Source organism: Crocuta crocuta, unplaced genomic scaffold (genome assembly GCF_008692635.1).
Source record: "Crocuta crocuta isolate KB4526 unplaced genomic scaffold, BGI_CrCroc_1.0 scaffold598, whole genome shotgun sequence".
Taxonomy (NCBI): Eukaryota; Metazoa; Chordata; class Mammalia; order Carnivora; family Hyaenidae; genus Crocuta; species Crocuta crocuta.
Genome location: NW_027532848.1, coordinates 1,314,176 through 1,332,029, shown reverse-complemented (window position 1 = coordinate 1,332,029; position 17,854 = coordinate 1,314,176). Strand labels below are relative to the sequence as shown.

Genomic DNA, 17,854 nt, shown 5'->3' with positions numbered 1-17,854 from the left:
TAAAGGGTGCCAAACCCAGGCCACAAAGACTTGAGTTCTCCGCTTCAGGTTGTCTAGGGGTTGCATCTATTTGCTTACAAGTGATTGCAACCCTTCTTTTTCTTCATTGAAGGGAGGTGGGTCAGTGACGCTGGTTTATGTCAGAGCAATAAAGTAAAATAAATACTCCTAACTGCTAACAATGGGAGCAAAATACTTCCTTGGATGAAGTAAGACATCTGAAGCTCATACTGGCTAGTGGGGAAATCTGGGGGGCTAAAATGCTTTTATAGGAGGAGCAAAATATACAAGGTCAAAGTGATGGTGAGAAATAAAGGCATTAATATTATTAATGTCTTTCTTTAGAGACATGCTATTCCATCGAGGAAAGTGAAGTCAACAACAAACTAGTAAACAAAGATTTCATTGTACCTATATTTAAATAATGGAGTAAAATACCATTTTAAACATATAAAGGGCACNAACCATATACTGGGCATGTCCTGGACGTCACCGTGTCGTGTATCAACTGTGCGTCCCCTGGCAAAGGTGCCATCAGGGCATGGATTTCGTTGTTGTAAAAGGCACATCATCACTGCTCTTAAGTATAAGCTATCTTATCTCATAATTAACTCTTCAGACGAATGTGCAAAGCAAGTAAAATAATGTAGAAGTTGATATTCTTATTTCTAGAGACATCTCGATGATGCAGGTGTTTGAATTCAACCAGAATCCAAAGCCAGTCATAGTCAGTCATCCGAACCACAACTTCACACTGAAAAATACTCTCTTCTCACAATGATCCCAAATTGGCACTCTGTCAGCAAGCGCTTCGTTAAACATGGAAAATATGCGAGCTAGTTGGGTACAGAAACCAGGGGCCTGATTCCAGTAGGTGTCAGTTACTTGCACGCCATGGGCCTTACCTCTGGAGCTCGGGAAGGAGTTGTTGAGCTGCTCCATCACTTCCTCTAACCCTGTGCTTGTGTCCTGGGGAGGACTCAGCAGGTCTTCCTCGCCTTAAGGAAAGCAAGCACAAATAATGGCAAGTTAGGTTTACGGAACACAGAGAGACACTTAGAGAAACAGCCCACAGTCCTATTTAAAAAGTCATTATCAGGGTGCCTGGGTGGCTCAGTCAGTAGAGCATGTGACTCCTGGTGATCTTGGGGTCATGAGTTTGAACCCCAGATTGGGTGCAGGCATTACTTTAATATATAAAATAAGGGGCGCCTGGGTGGCTCTGTCAGTTAAACGTCCAACTTCAGCTCAGGTCATGACCTCACGGTTTGTGGGTTCAAGCCCTGTGTCGGGCTCTGTGCTGACAGCTTGGAGCCTGGAGCCTGCTTTTAGAATTTCTCTCTCTCCCCCCCACATGCACTCTGTTTCTCTTTCAAAAATAAAAACATTTTTAAAAATTTAAAAAAATGTTTAAAAGGTCATTTTAAATTCATTTCCATTTGCTCATAAATAACAAATAAAAATAACCCCTCAAGCTGAATAAATAGGGGATGACTTCTTCAAGGGAAGAATTCCACGCAGGGATTTATCTATGTTCTGGTCTTTGGGGAAGAAAACAGTTTATCTGTTTGTAAGTGAAGATAAAATTGACGTAAGTTTCTTATGCCCCATCAATAAAGGTGAAATGTTTTTCTTCGTAATAAAAAAATTAGATACTTGCAGTGTGCCTGTTCAACAAAAAGAAATGTGACATTTTGTATTCGCTTTAGGAAGGTAAGGAAGAAGTGGAGACGCAGAGGTGTTTTCTCCACTCTTTACTTTGACATTTAACCAAAGATAAAAACAAAACTCAAGTACTTCTAAAGTCTAATGAAATAGGCAGAAATAAAAGTTCTACGTGACCTATGTCGGGAGTGAAATATTACCATTCTAAGGACCATGGATACAGAGGACACTGGGGAGTAACGTTCCTTTCCTTACATGGGCTTATGTATCATCACCATGTTTTTGGAGGCTTCTAAGGGAAATTGTGTTTTTTTCATTTTTGAGAATTTGTTTATATGAAGGGAGAAGGAGGCTTTGGAAGAAAAAGGAATTCGGGATGGACAGTCCTCGTCTGAGATTGGGAGCCCACTTGGAGATTTTGTGCATCTGTGTGTCTCTACCAATGGGTCACAGGTGACAGGAATACACCTCAAAGAGCCTTGGCAGCAAGGGAGAGATTTCTACACTGAACACAAAATTCCTTGGAACTCGGAACGTTACTGGAAAGTCATTTTTTCATAATCTTAAGTTCAGGCTCTATTTGTTCAGTGTCACTTCCATCTTAAACAAGCCCTTAAATGAGCCCTTGCTTCCGCAAATCAACATTAATGAAGATGCTGAAGGACAACCTCAGGTTCACGTCTGACTTGGAAATGACCAGACAGCCAGCGATGTAATGACTTAAAACATGCTCGTTATCTCCTTTCGTCTGTAGCGCTCGGACCTTCACTTACGATTATAATCCTGCATTCATTATTAAGTTTTCACCTGGGTTTTTTTAAGTGTAAGCTCAAACAATCCTTGGCACAAGGTTCACCACGAAGACAAAATCCTATCCCAGGAGGATGTCAGGCTGTATATCAACATCAGAGTGGAGGGCTTACGGGCCGAGGACAGATAAAAAGCCTCTATTTCTGAGAGTCTCATGGTGCTATACCATAGAAAACCTCTTTCAGATACTATGGACAAGAAATAAGTGCGGAAAAATTAAGATCACAAGATATAAAAAGAAGTTACGGTAGCTACCTGCCAATCTACGCACACACACCTTATATTAATGCCCTTAGAAATGCAAAAAATGAGGGGTGCCTGGGTGGCTTAGTCGGTTGGGCGTCCGACTTTCGCTTAGGTCATGATCTCGCGGTTCGTGGGTTCGAGCCCCGCGTCGGGCTCTGTGCTGACTGCCAGCTCAGAGCCTGGAGCCTGTTTCAGTCTGTGACTCCCTCTCTCTCTGACCCTCCTCTGCTCACGCTCTCTCTCTCTCTCTCTCCTAGAAATAAATAAAAAATATTTAAAAAAAAAATGCAAAAAATGAAATAGAGCACCTTTAATTTCTTTTTTCCTGGGAGTTCAAACTACCATTATGTGGTGAGGAGGGAATGAATGAAACCGTGCCGGTAGGAACCGGATGCTGACAGTTGCAGAGATGAGTACACCTCTTTGTCCCATTACTGATGCACGTTTTGCCAAGTTGTGGAACAAGAGGCATTTGAATGGCAGTAAGTCTGCTTAAGTGACAGTCCGCCTTACAGAAGAAATCAGAACCAACAGAGATACTCCTGAGCAGCCTTGTAACATTTCTCATGGGTGAATTACATCATACTGGAGCTCCAGGAACTCAGGAGTAATGTGATAGGATTCAAATACATTACAGTGATGGGGTCAGCCTTCCTCTCCCTGAGTTATTTCAGGGATCAGAGTTTAAAGCATAAACATGACGATGTCAACCAAGGTCATCTTTACAGATAAACTATCATCTGTAAGTCTCAAATGTAGGTGTCCAAGTAGAAATCTAACGTTGGCTTGCTTTAACGGAAAACTTTCAGGATAGAGGTGAAGGTGTCCATTCAAATATTATTCAAGTGCCTAGTACATCCTGCATCGTACATATGTGAGTAAAGTATCGTCTTGTTTTCTTCTTTTCTCAAGATTTCCTCACTAAGTAAAAAGTCCTCTGGGCTTAACTAATCCCTTTGAAGAATCAAAATCAGAGTCATCACATGTGTGCCTGAGTAGAGATGAATCAACACTGAAACATGCTTAAGGACTAATATTTTCTATGTCAGTTATACTGGAAAAGTTAAAAACTGCTAAACGATACCTGAAATTCGAGTAACACCACTGGACTTTGATATTGAGCCAGATTTTAAGTGTCTAAAAAAAGAGCCATACAAATTACCACACAGTGAGTTTATTTATTACAAACCTTTATCAAGAGCCAACTGTATGCCAGGCGCTGTTGTTGAGTGTTGGGGATACAGCAATCAACAACATAAAAGCCCGGTATCCATGGAACTCACGGTCCTATGGGAAGGTACACAGTCTAAACAAATAAACAAGTCCTACAGGTACATCACATGGTGATAAACCTTCCCAAGAGAGGATGAGTGAGGAACCTTCAGAAAGGGGAGTCTTGGAAGCCTTCATTGATGAGGTGCAGTTGGGCAAAACCTTTAAGAACATGAGGGCATGACTCATGTATATATGAGAACAGCAAATGCAAGAGAGGGGAGTGTGACTGGCTTGCTCCAACAGCAAGAAGGTCAGTGTAGACAGAACGGAGCGAACAAGTACTCGGGGGAGCATGCGTTCCTGGCCTAGGAGGTAGGACTTGGTCATGTGACCTGCTTTGGCCAGTGGAATGTTGGCAGATACAAGGAGCGGTCTGTAATGTCCCTGGGTTGTAGGGCTTGTTCCCTTGTGCTGATGTGCTGTAAGGAGCACATGGCCCAGAGAGCCTGCTCATCCAAGAAGGATGAGAGATCGGTGGGACAGACCCGAGCCTAACCTACAAGTTGGAGTCAAGCCTAGATGTGCTGCAGCAGAACTCCAGCCAAGCAAGAGGTGTATGAATGAGAAATAGGTAACCTGAGAATTTTGTAATTATTTTGTCACACAGCAAGAGATGTGTGAACGATGTATACTGTTGTAAGATATCAAATCAGCAAGCCGCAAGTATTTATACATCTTCTAATCCTATACTGATGTGTACCTTTAACAGCAACCCAAAAATGTGTTTAACAACACCGGTGATCACAGGCTCTCCCCTCCACCCCCACAAAAGGCAGCTATTTAACAAGAAAACATTACGTCCCAGCTGTACACCCTAGGAATGCGGCCAGCCCTTATTCCTACTATACTGTTGCACTGCCTGCTCAAACAGCATATTGCTAATGGTCAAGGGATTGCATACTTAGTAAATGAAAGTGCTTTAACATTAATGATTCAAGTAGATTCTACTCCACGCTGATTCCGAAAAACATGTAAAACAAAATCCTTTTTGAATTATTAGCTATAGCCTCCATAGCTTGTCTGAAGTTGGTCCAACAAAATGAATGAAACATTTAAAACAAGGAACGCTTCAAAATAAGACAGGGTAAAGTTGGTTTTGAATATTTTTTAAATTCTGAAACTCTCCATGGTTTTAGGCTTTCCTTGAAAGCAGAATAGCCCATCTGACTCAATTCCCTTTCCTCAACTGAAATGATCATGGTTCTACTTGCTTAAAAAATGACTGCACCCGGGGCAGATCAATTGGTTGAGCATCCGACTCTGGCTCAGGTCATAATCTCATGGTTTGTGGGTTTGAGTCGTGCACTGGGCTTTGCGCTGACAGTGTGGAGCCTGCTTCAGATTCTCTGTCTCTGTCGGTCCCTCCCCTGCTTGTGTGCACTCTCTAAAATAAACAAAATAAAGTGGCCAGCCGGAACCGATGTAGCTTATGCTGAAAAGACCTCCAAATCCTTTTATCTGCGATTTTGCTGATACCTAAGCATACTTTCTCTTTATCGAATAGAAGTGATGTATTAGACAAGTATTTTCTCTTAAAAGGGGGGCTGCATACAAACAACTAGGCCCACTCTTATTTTTCTTTAGATTACTCCTCTAAATCCCATTATGTCCTGAACTAGTTTCCAACTTGTGTAGGATTACCTGATTGCCTCTATCTTTCCTTTCTCCAGTTTTTCAAAAGAAAAAACAATTATCCAGTATTTGATATTTAGTTTCAATCACTTATTTTAAGTTAGGCTTTAGGGTAGCTGGTTTCATTTTTAAATACAATTGCTTTGTGTAAGTTTTAAAATAGATTCTGGTATCCAGTGATGACGCCGATGATTAGCTGGTCAATGTTGAAAGGGGGACATTCAATACTGTGAATGATACAGTGAAACGTACTGACATTGATCGCCAATATTCTTTGAAGTTTATTTTTATTGGCATATAACATTCCTTTTCAGGTGTACAACATAATGATTTAAGATATGTATTATTGCAAATTGATGACTGTAATAATGTAGTTAACATTTATCACCAAAATACCTATACATTTTTTCTTGTGATGAGAACTTTTAGGATCTACTCACTTAGCCACTTTCAAGTATACAATCCAATACTGCTCACTGTAGTCTCCACGCTGTATGTTACATCCCTAAAACTTACTTATCTTACAAATGGAAGTTTCTGCCTTTTGCCTAACCCTGCCTTTGGCCATCACTAATCTGGTTCTCTGTACCTAGGAGTTTCCTTTTTTTTTTTTTTCAGAATTCACTTGTGAGACCATGTATTTATCATTTTCTAACTTAGTGTCGTTATTAGCATCATATCTTCAAGGTCCATCCATGTTGTCACAAATGGCAGAATTTTATTGTCTTGGATTGTTTAATATTTCATTGAAAAAATATATACATATTACATTTTCTTTACCCATTTATCTATCATTGGACATTAAGGTTGATGCCATGTCTTGGCTATTATGAATAATGCTGCAGTGAACATGGTGGTTCAGAGATCGTGATTATGCTTCCTTCAGGTAAATATTCAGAACTGCAATTACTAGATCATGTAGTACTTGAACTTCTAAATTTTTGAGGAACCTCCATACTGTTTTCCATAGTGGCTGCCCAAGTTTACATTCCTCCCGCTATGCCGAAGAGTTTCCTTGGCTCCACATCCTCACCAACACTTATCTCCGGTCCTTTTGATAACAGCCATTCTAATGGGTGTGAAGTGAAATCTCGTTGTGATTTTGATTTGTATTTCCCTGGTAATGAGTGATGTTGAACACTTTTTCATGTACCTTTTGGACATAAACATTGGGAAAAATGTCTATTTACCTCTTCTACCTATTTAAAATCAAATTTTTTTCTATTGAGTTGTAGGAATTCATAGATTTTGGTTAATAACCTCCTGTCAGATAAAGGATTTGCAAATATTTTCTACCATTCCATAGGTTGCCTTTTTTGTTGATGGTGTCTTCTGCTGTGCAGGTTTTAAGTTGAATGTAGTCCTACTTGTTTGTTTTTGCTTGTGTTAACTTTGCTTTTGGTGCTAAATCTAAAAAGTTCCTGCTGAGGCAGTTGGCAAGGACCTTAACTTCCTATGTTTTCTTCCGAGAATTTTATGGTTTCATGTCGTATGTTCAAGTCTTTAATCCATTTTGAGTTTTGTGCATGGTACAAGATCATACCCTAGCTTGGTTCTTCTGCATGCGGATATCTGGTTTTCCCGACACCATTCATTGAAGAAACTTTCTTTTCCCCATTGTATATTCTTGGCTCCTTTGTTGCAAATCAATTGATTATATATGCATGGGTTTATTTTTGGGGTTTCTACTCTGTTGCATTGGTCTTTCTGTTTGTTTTTAAATGTCAAAACCATGTTGTCTGGATTACTATGGCTTGGTAATATAGTTTGAGATCAGGAAGCATGATGCCTCCAGCTTTGTTCTTTCTCAAGACTGCCTGGGGGTCTTCGGTGGTTCCATGCCTATTTTAGGATTGTTCTGTTTCTGTGAAAAATGCCATTGGGATTGTGATAAACAATATGTAACACAATACGTAAACAATATTTACCATGAGCATAAAAGAGCTCTCCATTGTTGGCATCTTCTTTCATCAGTGTCCGATAGTTTTCACTGTACACATCTTTCACCACTTTCATTAAATGTATTCCCAGGTATTTTATTTTTTCATGTTAAATGGGGTTGACTTAATTTCTCTGTCTCACAGTTTGTTATTAGAGTAGAGACACAACAGGTTTCTGTATATTGGTTTTGCATCCTGAAACTTTACCAAATTCAGTTATTGGTGCTACCAGTAGTTTGGGAGTCTTCCGGCTTTCCTCTATATAAAACACATTGTCTACAAATTGAGATCATTTTTTCTCCTTCATTTAGGTTTTTCTTAAATGATTGTTCTGGCTACAACTTCCAATACTATGTTGGATCAAAGTTGTGAGCATGGACACTCTTGTGGTGTTCGCTGTCCCAGAGGAAAAGCTTTCAGGTTTTCACCGTGGAGTATGATGTTGGATGTTAGCTGTGGGCCTGTTCCATATGGCCTCTCTTATGCTGATGTACGTTCCTTCTATGCCCACTTGTCAGTAGTTTCTATCGTGGATGGATGTTGCATCTTGTCAAATGCTTTTTCTTCATCTACTGAGATGACTGTATGATTTTAATCCTCCATGGTACTGATGTGTCATACTGATGTGCAGATGCTGGACCATTCTTGCATCCCTGGAATAAATCCCACTTGATCATGGTATATGATCCTTTTATTCTATTGTTGAATTTGGCTAACATTTGTTGAGGATTTTGCATCCATGTTCATCATGGTTATTTGGCCTCTAATTTTCTTCTCTTGTGGCATCCTTGTCTGGTTTTGGTATCAAGGTAATGCTACCCTTGTAAAATGAGTTTGGAAGTGTTCCTGCCTCTTCAATGTTTTGGAAGTTTGAAAAGGCCACGTATTAACTCTTTAAATGTTCGATAGAATTCACCCGAGAAGCTATCTGGTCCTGGACTTTTGTTTGTTGGAAGGTTTGCCATTACTAATTCAATCTCCTTAATAGTAACTGGTCTTTCCAGATCTTGTATTTTGTCAAGATTCCGTTTTTGTAGGGGCCCCTGGGTGGCTCAGTTGGTCAAGCACCTGACTTCAGCTCAGGTCATGATCTCGCGGTTTGTGAGTTCTAGCCCCACATTGGGCTCTGTGCTGACAGCTCGTAGCCTGCTTCGGATTCTTTGTCTCCCTCTCTCTCTGTCCCTCTCCCACTCATTCTCTCTCTCTCTCTCCCTCAAAAATTAAAAAAGATTCAGTTTTTGTAGGTTATAGGTTTCTTGGAATTTATCCATCCATTTCTTCTAGGTTGTCTAGGTGGTTGGCATATAATTGTTCTTAAGTGTCTATGATCGTTTGTATTGAGTGCAATCTATTTTAACGTCTCCTTTTCTTGTTTTAATTTTACTGTTATACAGTGTTATGTTCGTTTCAGGTGTACAATACAGTGATTCAACAATTCCATACATCAGTGGTGCTCATCATAACAAGTAAACTCCTTAATCCCCAACACCTACTGCATCTCCTCTTTGATTTCTAATGTTTAAAAATTTTTTTTAGTATTTATTTATTTTTGAGACAGTGTGATTGCAGGAGGGGGCACAGAGAGGGGGAGACAGAATCCGAACCAGGCTCTGAGCTGTTAGCACAAAGCCTGATGCGGGGCTCCAACTCATCAACAGTGAGATCATGACCCAGCCAAAGTCAGACACTTGACCAACTGAGCCACCCAGGTGCCCCTGATTTCTAATTTTAATTGACTCCTTTTTTTCTTGTGGTAAGTGTAGCTAAATGTCTATTTTTATTTTTTCAAAAACTCAGCTCTTAGTTTCATTGATTTTGCTTTTTTTTTTTTTATTCTATTCCCTTTATTTCCACTCTGATCTTCTGATTTCCTTCCTTCTCTGAACTTTGGACTTTGTTCTTCTTCTTCTAGTTCCCTGAACTGTAAAGTTACATTGAGACTTTTCTTGTGTCATGATTTAAGTATTTATCACTGTGAACTCCCTCTTTGAACTGCCTTTGCTCTGTCCCATAAATGTTGGTATGTTGTTTCCACTTTGATTTGCCTTAAGGTATGCTTTTAATTTCTCTTCGACTCACTGGTTGCTCACGTGCTTGTTGTTTAATCACCTATTTGTGAATTTTCTAGTTTTCTTCTTGTAGCTGATTTCTAGTTTCAGAACACTGTGGTCAGAAAAGATGCTTGATGTCAATCTTCTTAAACTTACTAAAACTTGTGTGTGGCCTTGAACATAGAATCGATCCTGGAGATTGTTCCAATTATGCTTTAGAGTGTATGTTCTGTTTCAGGGTGGAATGTTTATATAATCTCTTAAATCTATGCGGTCTAAGGTAACATTTATAAGTCCATTGTTTGCCTACTGATTTTCTGTCTGTAAGATCTATCCATTAATGAGAAGTAGGATATTAAAGTCGCCTACTGTTACTATATTACTGTCAATTTCTCCCGTTAGGTCTGTTGACATTTGCTTTCTGTATTGTGGTACTTCTATGTTGGGTGCATAAATATATACAAATGTCCTATCCCCTTGTTGGACTGACCCCTTATTATTACCTAGTGCCCTTTTTGTCTCTTAGGACAGACTTTGTTTTAAAGCCTATTGTGTCTGATGGAAGAAGAGACATCCCAGCTTTGTTTTCGTTTCATTTCCGTGGCATATCCTTCTCTATCCCTTCACTCTCAATCTGCATGTGTCCTTTTACATGTGAAGTGAGTCCCTTATAGGCAGCATATAGATGGGAGTTCCTAAAAATTCTGAATATAGTTGATATGCAAGGTCACATTAGTTTCATGTGTACAATACAGTCACTGAACTTTGCTGTACCTTCTGCTATGCTCACAAGTGTAGCTCCCATCTGTCACTATACAATGCTATTAAGATATCATTGACTACATTCCCTGTGCTGTGCCTTTTATTCCTTGACTTAATCATCCCATAACCAGAAGCCTGTTATTTCCCACTCACTTTCACCCATTTTGCCCAATCCCCTACCCTCTCCTCTCTGGCAACTATCAGTTCCCTGTATTTATCAGTGTGACTCTTCTTTTTTGTTCAATTACTGTGTTTTTTAGATTCCACATCTGAGTGAAATCACAAGGTGCTGGTCTTTTTCAGTCATCTTTTCAGTGAGCATNGTAGTGGGGGGTGGGGTCTTTTTTTTTTTTTTAATCCATTCAGTCACTATGTCTTTTGATTGGAGATTTCAGTCTATTTTCATATTTCAGGGGCACCTGGGTGGCTCAGTCAGATAAGCCTCAGACTCTTGGTTTCAGCTCAGGTCATGATCTGACAGCTTTGGGGGGTTCAAGCTCTGCATCGGGCTCTGTGCTGGCAAGTGCAGAGCCTNGTACTTACTTTCAAAATTGGTTTCTGGCTACTTTGTATTTCCTTTGGTCTCTTGCTCTCTTCCTCTGTGGTTTGATCTTCTGTAGTCATGTGCCTTGATTTCTTTATCTTTTGTGTGTCTACCTAAAGTTTTTGTTTTGTGGTTACCATGAGGCTTGCATAAAATCTATGTGTAATAGTCCATTTTAAGTTGATAACGACTTAGTTTGAATGGAATCTAAAACTGAACATTTTGACTCCTCTCTCAACATTTTATGCTTTCGATGTCACAATTTATATCTTTTTATCTAGTTCATCCACTAACAAATTATTGTAGTTATTTTAGTACTTTTGTCTTTTAACCATGACAGCCTTATTCTGAATGTAATTATGTATTTACCTTTACCAGTGAGGTTTATATTGTCCTATGTTTTCCTGTCACTAATTAGTGCCCTTTCAGCTTAAGGAAGCCTCTGTGACCTCTCTGGTTAAGACTGGCCTGATGGTGTTTGTCTGGAAAACTCTCTTATCTTTGCTTCACTTCTGAAGGACACTTTTGCTGAATAGAGCTTTGTGAGTGGCCGTTTTTTTTCTTTCAACACTTTGAATATATCATTAAACTCCATTCTAACCTGCAAAGTTGGTGCTGAAAAATCGGATGGTCTTATATGGGTTCCCTTGTACTTAACACATTTTCTTGGCTGCTTCAGATTCTCTCCTTGTCTGTATCTTCTGACAATTTAATTATAATGTGTCGGTCTCTTAATTCCTCTTACTTGGAACTCTCTGGGCTCGTGAATCAGGATGTCTGTTTCCTTCCTCAAGGGAGAAACGTTTTCTGACCCCTTCTTTCTCTCTCTGCTCCTCTGAGACCCCTGTAATGTGACTGTTGGTCAGCTTGATCGTATTCTCAAAGTCTGTTAGCCCATTTCCTGTCTTTGCTCTTCTGATAGATGGGATTCTACTGTCCTGTCTTGGATTGCTCACCCATTCTTTGAATATATGCCATCAGCTATTGAACCCCTCTCATGTATTTTTCAGTTCGATTACTGTATTCTTCACCTTCATGATTTCAACTGGGTACTGTCTTCTTTTTTCTTTGTTAAAGTTTTCACCTTACAGGCATTGTTCATTGGACCATGATGAGCATCATTCTGACCACTGTTTTGAATTCTGTCAGTAAAATCACTCATCTCCATTTCATTAATGTCTTTTTTGATGTTTTACGTTGTTCTTTGCTTTGCAACATAACCCATTTCATTTTCCTTGGCACCGGGTAAAAGAGCCACCTCTCTCAGTCTTGGATTGGTTTAAAATTCTTGTAGATGAACCTTCTCTTTCAGCTCTGCCCTAGCTCATGGTGTCTCTGAAACATTTGCATTTGTCCAAGCAGCTTTCTTGCTTCTTAGTGACACCCAGTAGTTGAGGGCAGGCCGAGACCGGTCAGTGTCCCAAAGGGGAGGATCTCAGCCAGCAGCTTTTAAAGTGTGCAGATCTACCGTGTTCAGGACAAGACTAGGAGGTGGTGTCTGTTCCCTGGGCTCTGAGCCCTAAGGGACATCCATTTCCTTTTTTGGTTTGCTTGTTACCATCCCACTGAACCTGTGAACACCAGCCCTCCTGGCTACCGAAGCCGGATGATTGAGCTCGTGTCTCCTGGTGGCAGCCACGAAAACCAGAGCATCAGATGTGTGGACATTCTCCTTTCCAAGAGATCCCATGTGACCCGGAGGGAGGAGGCGAGAGGGCAGGAAGATGGCAGCCGCCATAGTCTCTGGACAGTATTTCAGGTGGCCCCTATGTGTGTATTAAGTTAGAAGCCTACACATCAGGCTGAAGCTTTTATGATAAAGAGGCCTCTTGGAAGACAGCATGGGTGTATTTTACTCTGCTGCCCCTGAGCTGAGCCCTGGGGGGTTAGCCATGGTGAGTCCGTGTGAGCCCATTAAGTACTATCTCTTAGTTCACTACAACCTCGTGGCTACATTGGATTGAAAGCTGTATGTTTTGGGGGCCCATCTCAGGCAGAAATCTTGAAAGCTGGGGCATCAGATGCAGGGTTCAAAGCTCTCTTCAGGAAGAAGCTCAAAGTTGTGAGTTCCTTTCTGGTTGTATGTTGCCACACCGGGGCTGGAGTTGATGATGGCACTGTGTTGTGTCTCAGCCTCTCCTACCAGTTTCAGTGTGGGGTGGGTGTTGTTCCCCGCCCCTTTGCCTCATCTGTGTAGAAGTCCCTGGTATGTGCTGGGTTTCTTTCAGAGGGAATCATCCTGGATGCAGCTACAGATTCGGGGTGTGTGTGGGAGGAGGCAATTTCAGGACTCTTCTATTACCATCTTTAACCTGTTAAGTGTGTGGATTATTTCTATGTCTACACAAAGATGTGTTGTGCCTGCTTTCATGAAACAAGTGTTTCTTTTGCATAGACGGGGCTCAAGCTGTAGGTCCGAGAAAGCAGCAGAATAGATGATAAAAGATGAAGCGTGATAAGCTTCCCTGAAACGACGGAGAAGGGATGGCATTATTTTGGGTTAAGGAAAAGGAAATGTGCACAGGCTCGAGGGGACTGGTGTCACAGCAGGCTCCATGTGGAGAACACGGGCTCTAGCGGCCATGACAAAGGGATGGCGTTTGAAGGTAGCACACATCTGGGCCGGGGAGGAAGGTGGAGTCTGCTGTATCACGTGATGAGGGATAAATCTTGACAGGAGCAGCTCACATGAACAGTGGTGCTCTTTTTATGAGAATCAGACCGACCTTGATGATTGCATGGGTGGTAGTGGGGCTTGGCTAGGGAAGGTAGGAAACGGTTGATTTTGTAGGTGATGAACATACTTAGGACCTTGTTTGTGGTTATGATATCATGGGTGATGCATATGTCGAAACTAATTCAGACCTATACATGTGTGCATTTTTTAGTATAACAATTTGAAAAAAAAATTAGATAAGAAAGGAACCCTGGGGAAGTGTTCTAGATCATAAGTGATTAGAACAAAATGACAACTAAATGCACATGTGACCCTTTACTGGATGCTGAATGAAAAAAGAAAGCTATAAAGATTATTAGTGGCAGAACTGGGGATATTTCAACTATGTATATTACTGTATGTATAAATAGGTCAATACAGATACATAAAGCAAACCTGGCAAAGTGTTCAGTTAACTCCAATTCTGCCATACTCTGAAATTATTCTACATAGGAAGCTAGGGAACCTCTTGACAGATGTTAAGATGAGGAAGAAGGTAGGGGACGTGAGCCGTCAGTTGTTGTTACTAAGGCACAGACCCCTGTATATGTAGCTCACGAAAGCAGATAGACTTTGTTAATTTTTGTTTTTTCCAATACAGTGTAAGCTGCATGATGTTGTCCCAGTACAAAAAGGTGTAGTGAGCCACATATGGTATGCAGAGACTTACAGTGCTAAGTATTTGGTGGTTTGAGGAAGCACTCTAACTCATGAGGCCACCCGGTATGATGTCACCCACACTTGAGGAGGTACGTGGGAGAGTATCTTTGCAGTATGGGTCTGTAAATCCCGGCCTGCTCACAGCTCAGACAGTCAAAGCACAAGGAATCATGCTGCACTCACTTACCTTCAAGAAGACGGTTGAGGTTTTCTTTTCCTTAAGTGCAGCTGACTTACAGAGTTGGAAAAACACCACCGCAGCCAATCCACTTTATACTAGCCAGTTAGCCTAACTCACCCACATATAGCACCTCTGCCCCAACCCTCTCTGCTCTATAAATCATCAGGACCACAACCTGATGTGACTAATAAATTCGGGTGCTTTCTGGACACTTCCCCTTTGCCAGTGTTGACAGGCCTAAATAATTAATGCTTTTAAGCACCCAGGGCTCTGAATCTCACTTGTTAAAAATATACAACTCAGTTTCACACGCTTTGCTTATGACTTCAAAGGGAGGGCAAATCCTGCAGCGGGAAATAACAAGAAAGGCACACAACCTCCATTGTTTTGGGAGTTTATAGGCTTTTCAAAGGCGTGTATTTGTTCATATGCTGAACTATCACTTTCGGTCATAACAGGCCATCAGTTGCATTCAGATCTCACAGGGACAAAGGGAATCTGATGCTGACACTGCCCTAAATCACTGCGGTGTAACCAAGCCAGGAAAACCACTTCACACAGTCTCTTCCTTCACAAAAGACCAGAAACTGGGCTTTCCTACAAGATTTGACTTTTCTGGAGGAACATAGGACTTTGCCCACTGCTTGAGGTTCTTAAAGTTCATCCGATTTGCTTCATTGGCCCTCTTTCCCTCTTCATTTCGAACCTCACTACCATCTGATGAGCTCAGCAACCTGGGTCTCCTCAACCCCACGCAAAGCAGCCTTCAAAGGTCTCCAAGTAGCAGCAGCTCACCACCAGGTGAGGTCTTACGCTTCGGCATCGCCTGAAAGCGTTTTATCATGTCCAACTTTCAAATTTTCTGGACCATGGTCCCTTATCACCACAGAACTCAGTCACATTCCTTCCTTTTTGTCCCGCTCATTTTGGTTGGGCACTTGGCCTCTGTATGCTATGATCATGGAACATCTTAAGTATAAAATGAATTTGACAACGCACCAGGATCCCAGAGCTTTAAGTGTGAGGGATCAAGGAGCCACAGGTAAGATCAAGAGGGTCAAGTATAACCAGTTTAGACCCAGGAAAAGGAAACCTCAAACATGGGAGCTGCCTCATGCTGGGCCTTGAGAGAGGAGGGGGACAGAGCAAGTGCTTGTGGCCTTCATACTCCCCCTCCAATGTCTAGCATGGCAGAAAAAAACCAATAAGCAGCAGGCTGATGACAGTCTAGCATCATTTCTGCCTCATACCCTCCAGTTTCCTTAGAACCCAGTCTGAGGCACAGAATACTGCTGAAGAGCACTAGACCCTTCCCTCAACAGATTCACCTTTTACTTCCGTCCTTCTTGTTCCTTAGTACTGTTCCACAAGCATCCTCACCTTCAAAATGACCTTGTCTTTTATTTCCCTGNTGCCTTAGGACGCCAGCTCCAAGCACCTTCGGGCCCACTTTCCCAGCTCCCGCCCCGCAGCGATCATTTCTGTGGAGCGCACCATCAGATCCCCCAGTCTGCCCATTTAACACCAGTTACAGACCTGTGCTTCAACCCCTTTCCGCACGGGACCTAGACGTGCCAGTTTCGCAAACACAGCGTGTCCCCAGGCGAAAGGATCACGATCTTCTTCCAACCAAATGCCTTCCTCTCGTTTCCCAGTCAGGCCTGAAGCCCCAGGCGCCACAGTTTCCAATCCTAGCCTGCCAGTCCCGTCCTCCTACCCGTCTCTGCTGTCTCTCACGCCTAGACTCTGAACTCCCATAACCTGGCCTTTTGTGTTTCCCTCTGAGACAGATGCAGCTCCAAGAATACAGCTTTTGAGCCGTTTCGTACCCGGTAAGCTCCCCCGCACTGACCAACGTGAGTCCAACACCTTTGCCCCACACTCCTGTCACAGAACTGTGATCCCAGCCTGCCACTGCAACGTTATCTCCTGCCCTTCTGCTTGGGCCTGATTTTTCTACAGCAGTGGACTCTGGGGTCTTTTGTGGCCTTGGCCCAAGGTCTTCATCTTCACTTAACATTATTCCTTCTTCACTCTTCAAAACTGTTCACAGATACTAATTCATGGTAAAGCCTTTTCTGTTCTCCAAAATGAATGAAACTTATGTTTTATACTGTCTTTTTCTTTTTTTTTTTTTTAAGTTTTAGAGAGAGGGAGAGGGAATCTCATGCGAGCACTAGGCTCATTACAGAACCCGACGCAGGGCTCGATCCCATGACTGTGGGATCATGACCTGAGCCAAAACCAAGAGTCTGATGCTCAATCAACTGGGCCACCCAGGCGCCCCTACATGACCTTGTTCTGAGTAATGGACAGAATGGCTGACCCGTTGAGGGGACTTGGACTATGTGACTCATCTCTGTACCTAAGACATTTATGATGGTACCTTGTACACAGTGGACATTAGGTGATTTAGCTGATGACCTGAGCAGACAGGTGACCATCTCCAGCCCTGAAGACAAGCTCCAGGAGTAGCTAAGACAGACACTTACCCATGGATTCTGAAGTCTGACTGCCAACCACCCGGAGCAGCATGGGCTGACTGCTGTCTGACCTCTGAAGAGAGGTAGAAGGAGAAGACACCGTTGTACCATTCACCTTGGCCTCGGCCTGGGGCTGCGGTATCCAACAGAAAACAGAATTAGTTTTCATAATAAACACTCAAATGTATACATTTAAAATGACTGTACATAGGACTCAGAAATTATAACCTTTTTTACTTAGAAACTTCCCAAATTTGGCTGTTGATAAGCTGCACAGATAGTGTCTTTGTATCTGAATTGTACCCCCTTATACATTTGAAAATGAATGACATCGCCTTTGGAACAAGATCTCTAAAATCATGAGACCCAGTAACTGGAGGACTTAGAAGGTGATGTGACAATGGGGAAACCATGTGAGACCACAAAGATGTAGTGGAGAATGCATAGTTTTGTGCAGTATTTGGAGAGAACACATCTCAAACTTCAAAATTCCCACAAAGCCCAGAACCCGTGCAGGTAGGGCCTACCACAGTGCACTGTCTCGCTAGGTTTTCAATGGAGGTTTCCAAAATGAGGCTGTTAAGAACTAGCAACAGGGGTCCCCGGGTGGTTCAGTTAAGCGTCTGACTTCGGCTCAGGCCATGATCTAGCGGTTCGGGAGTTCGAGCCCCGCATTGAGCCCTGTGCTGACAACTCGGAGCCTGCTTCACATTCTGTGTCTCCCTCTCTCTCGGCCCCTCCCCCACTCAAGCTCTGTCTCTCTCAAAAAGAAACAAATCGAAAGCTACACGGGAAAATAAGACAATCAAAAAAAAAGGAGCCCCATTTCGAGAGGGCACGGTTTCCATTCACTTTTAGGAGACCGGTGGAAACCTTCCAGTACTTTTTC

The 17,854-nt window shown here is 42.0% G+C and overlaps 1 protein-coding gene across 1 annotated transcript in view; it reads right to left on the bottom strand.

Moving 5' to 3' along the window:
* The window catches only part of DMD (dystrophin), a 637,032-nt gene that overhangs the window by 12,929 nt on the left and 606,249 nt on the right, over positions 1–17,854 (bottom strand). Inside the window, exons 26-27 of the mRNA XM_077745468.1 lie at positions 16,975–17,098; positions 906–998 (exon numbers count right to left, since the gene is read on the bottom strand). Coding sequence (XP_077601594.1) covers positions 906–998; positions 16,975–17,098 — 217 coding nt within the window. The remainder of the gene's footprint in view (positions 1–905; positions 999–16,974; positions 17,099–17,854) is intronic.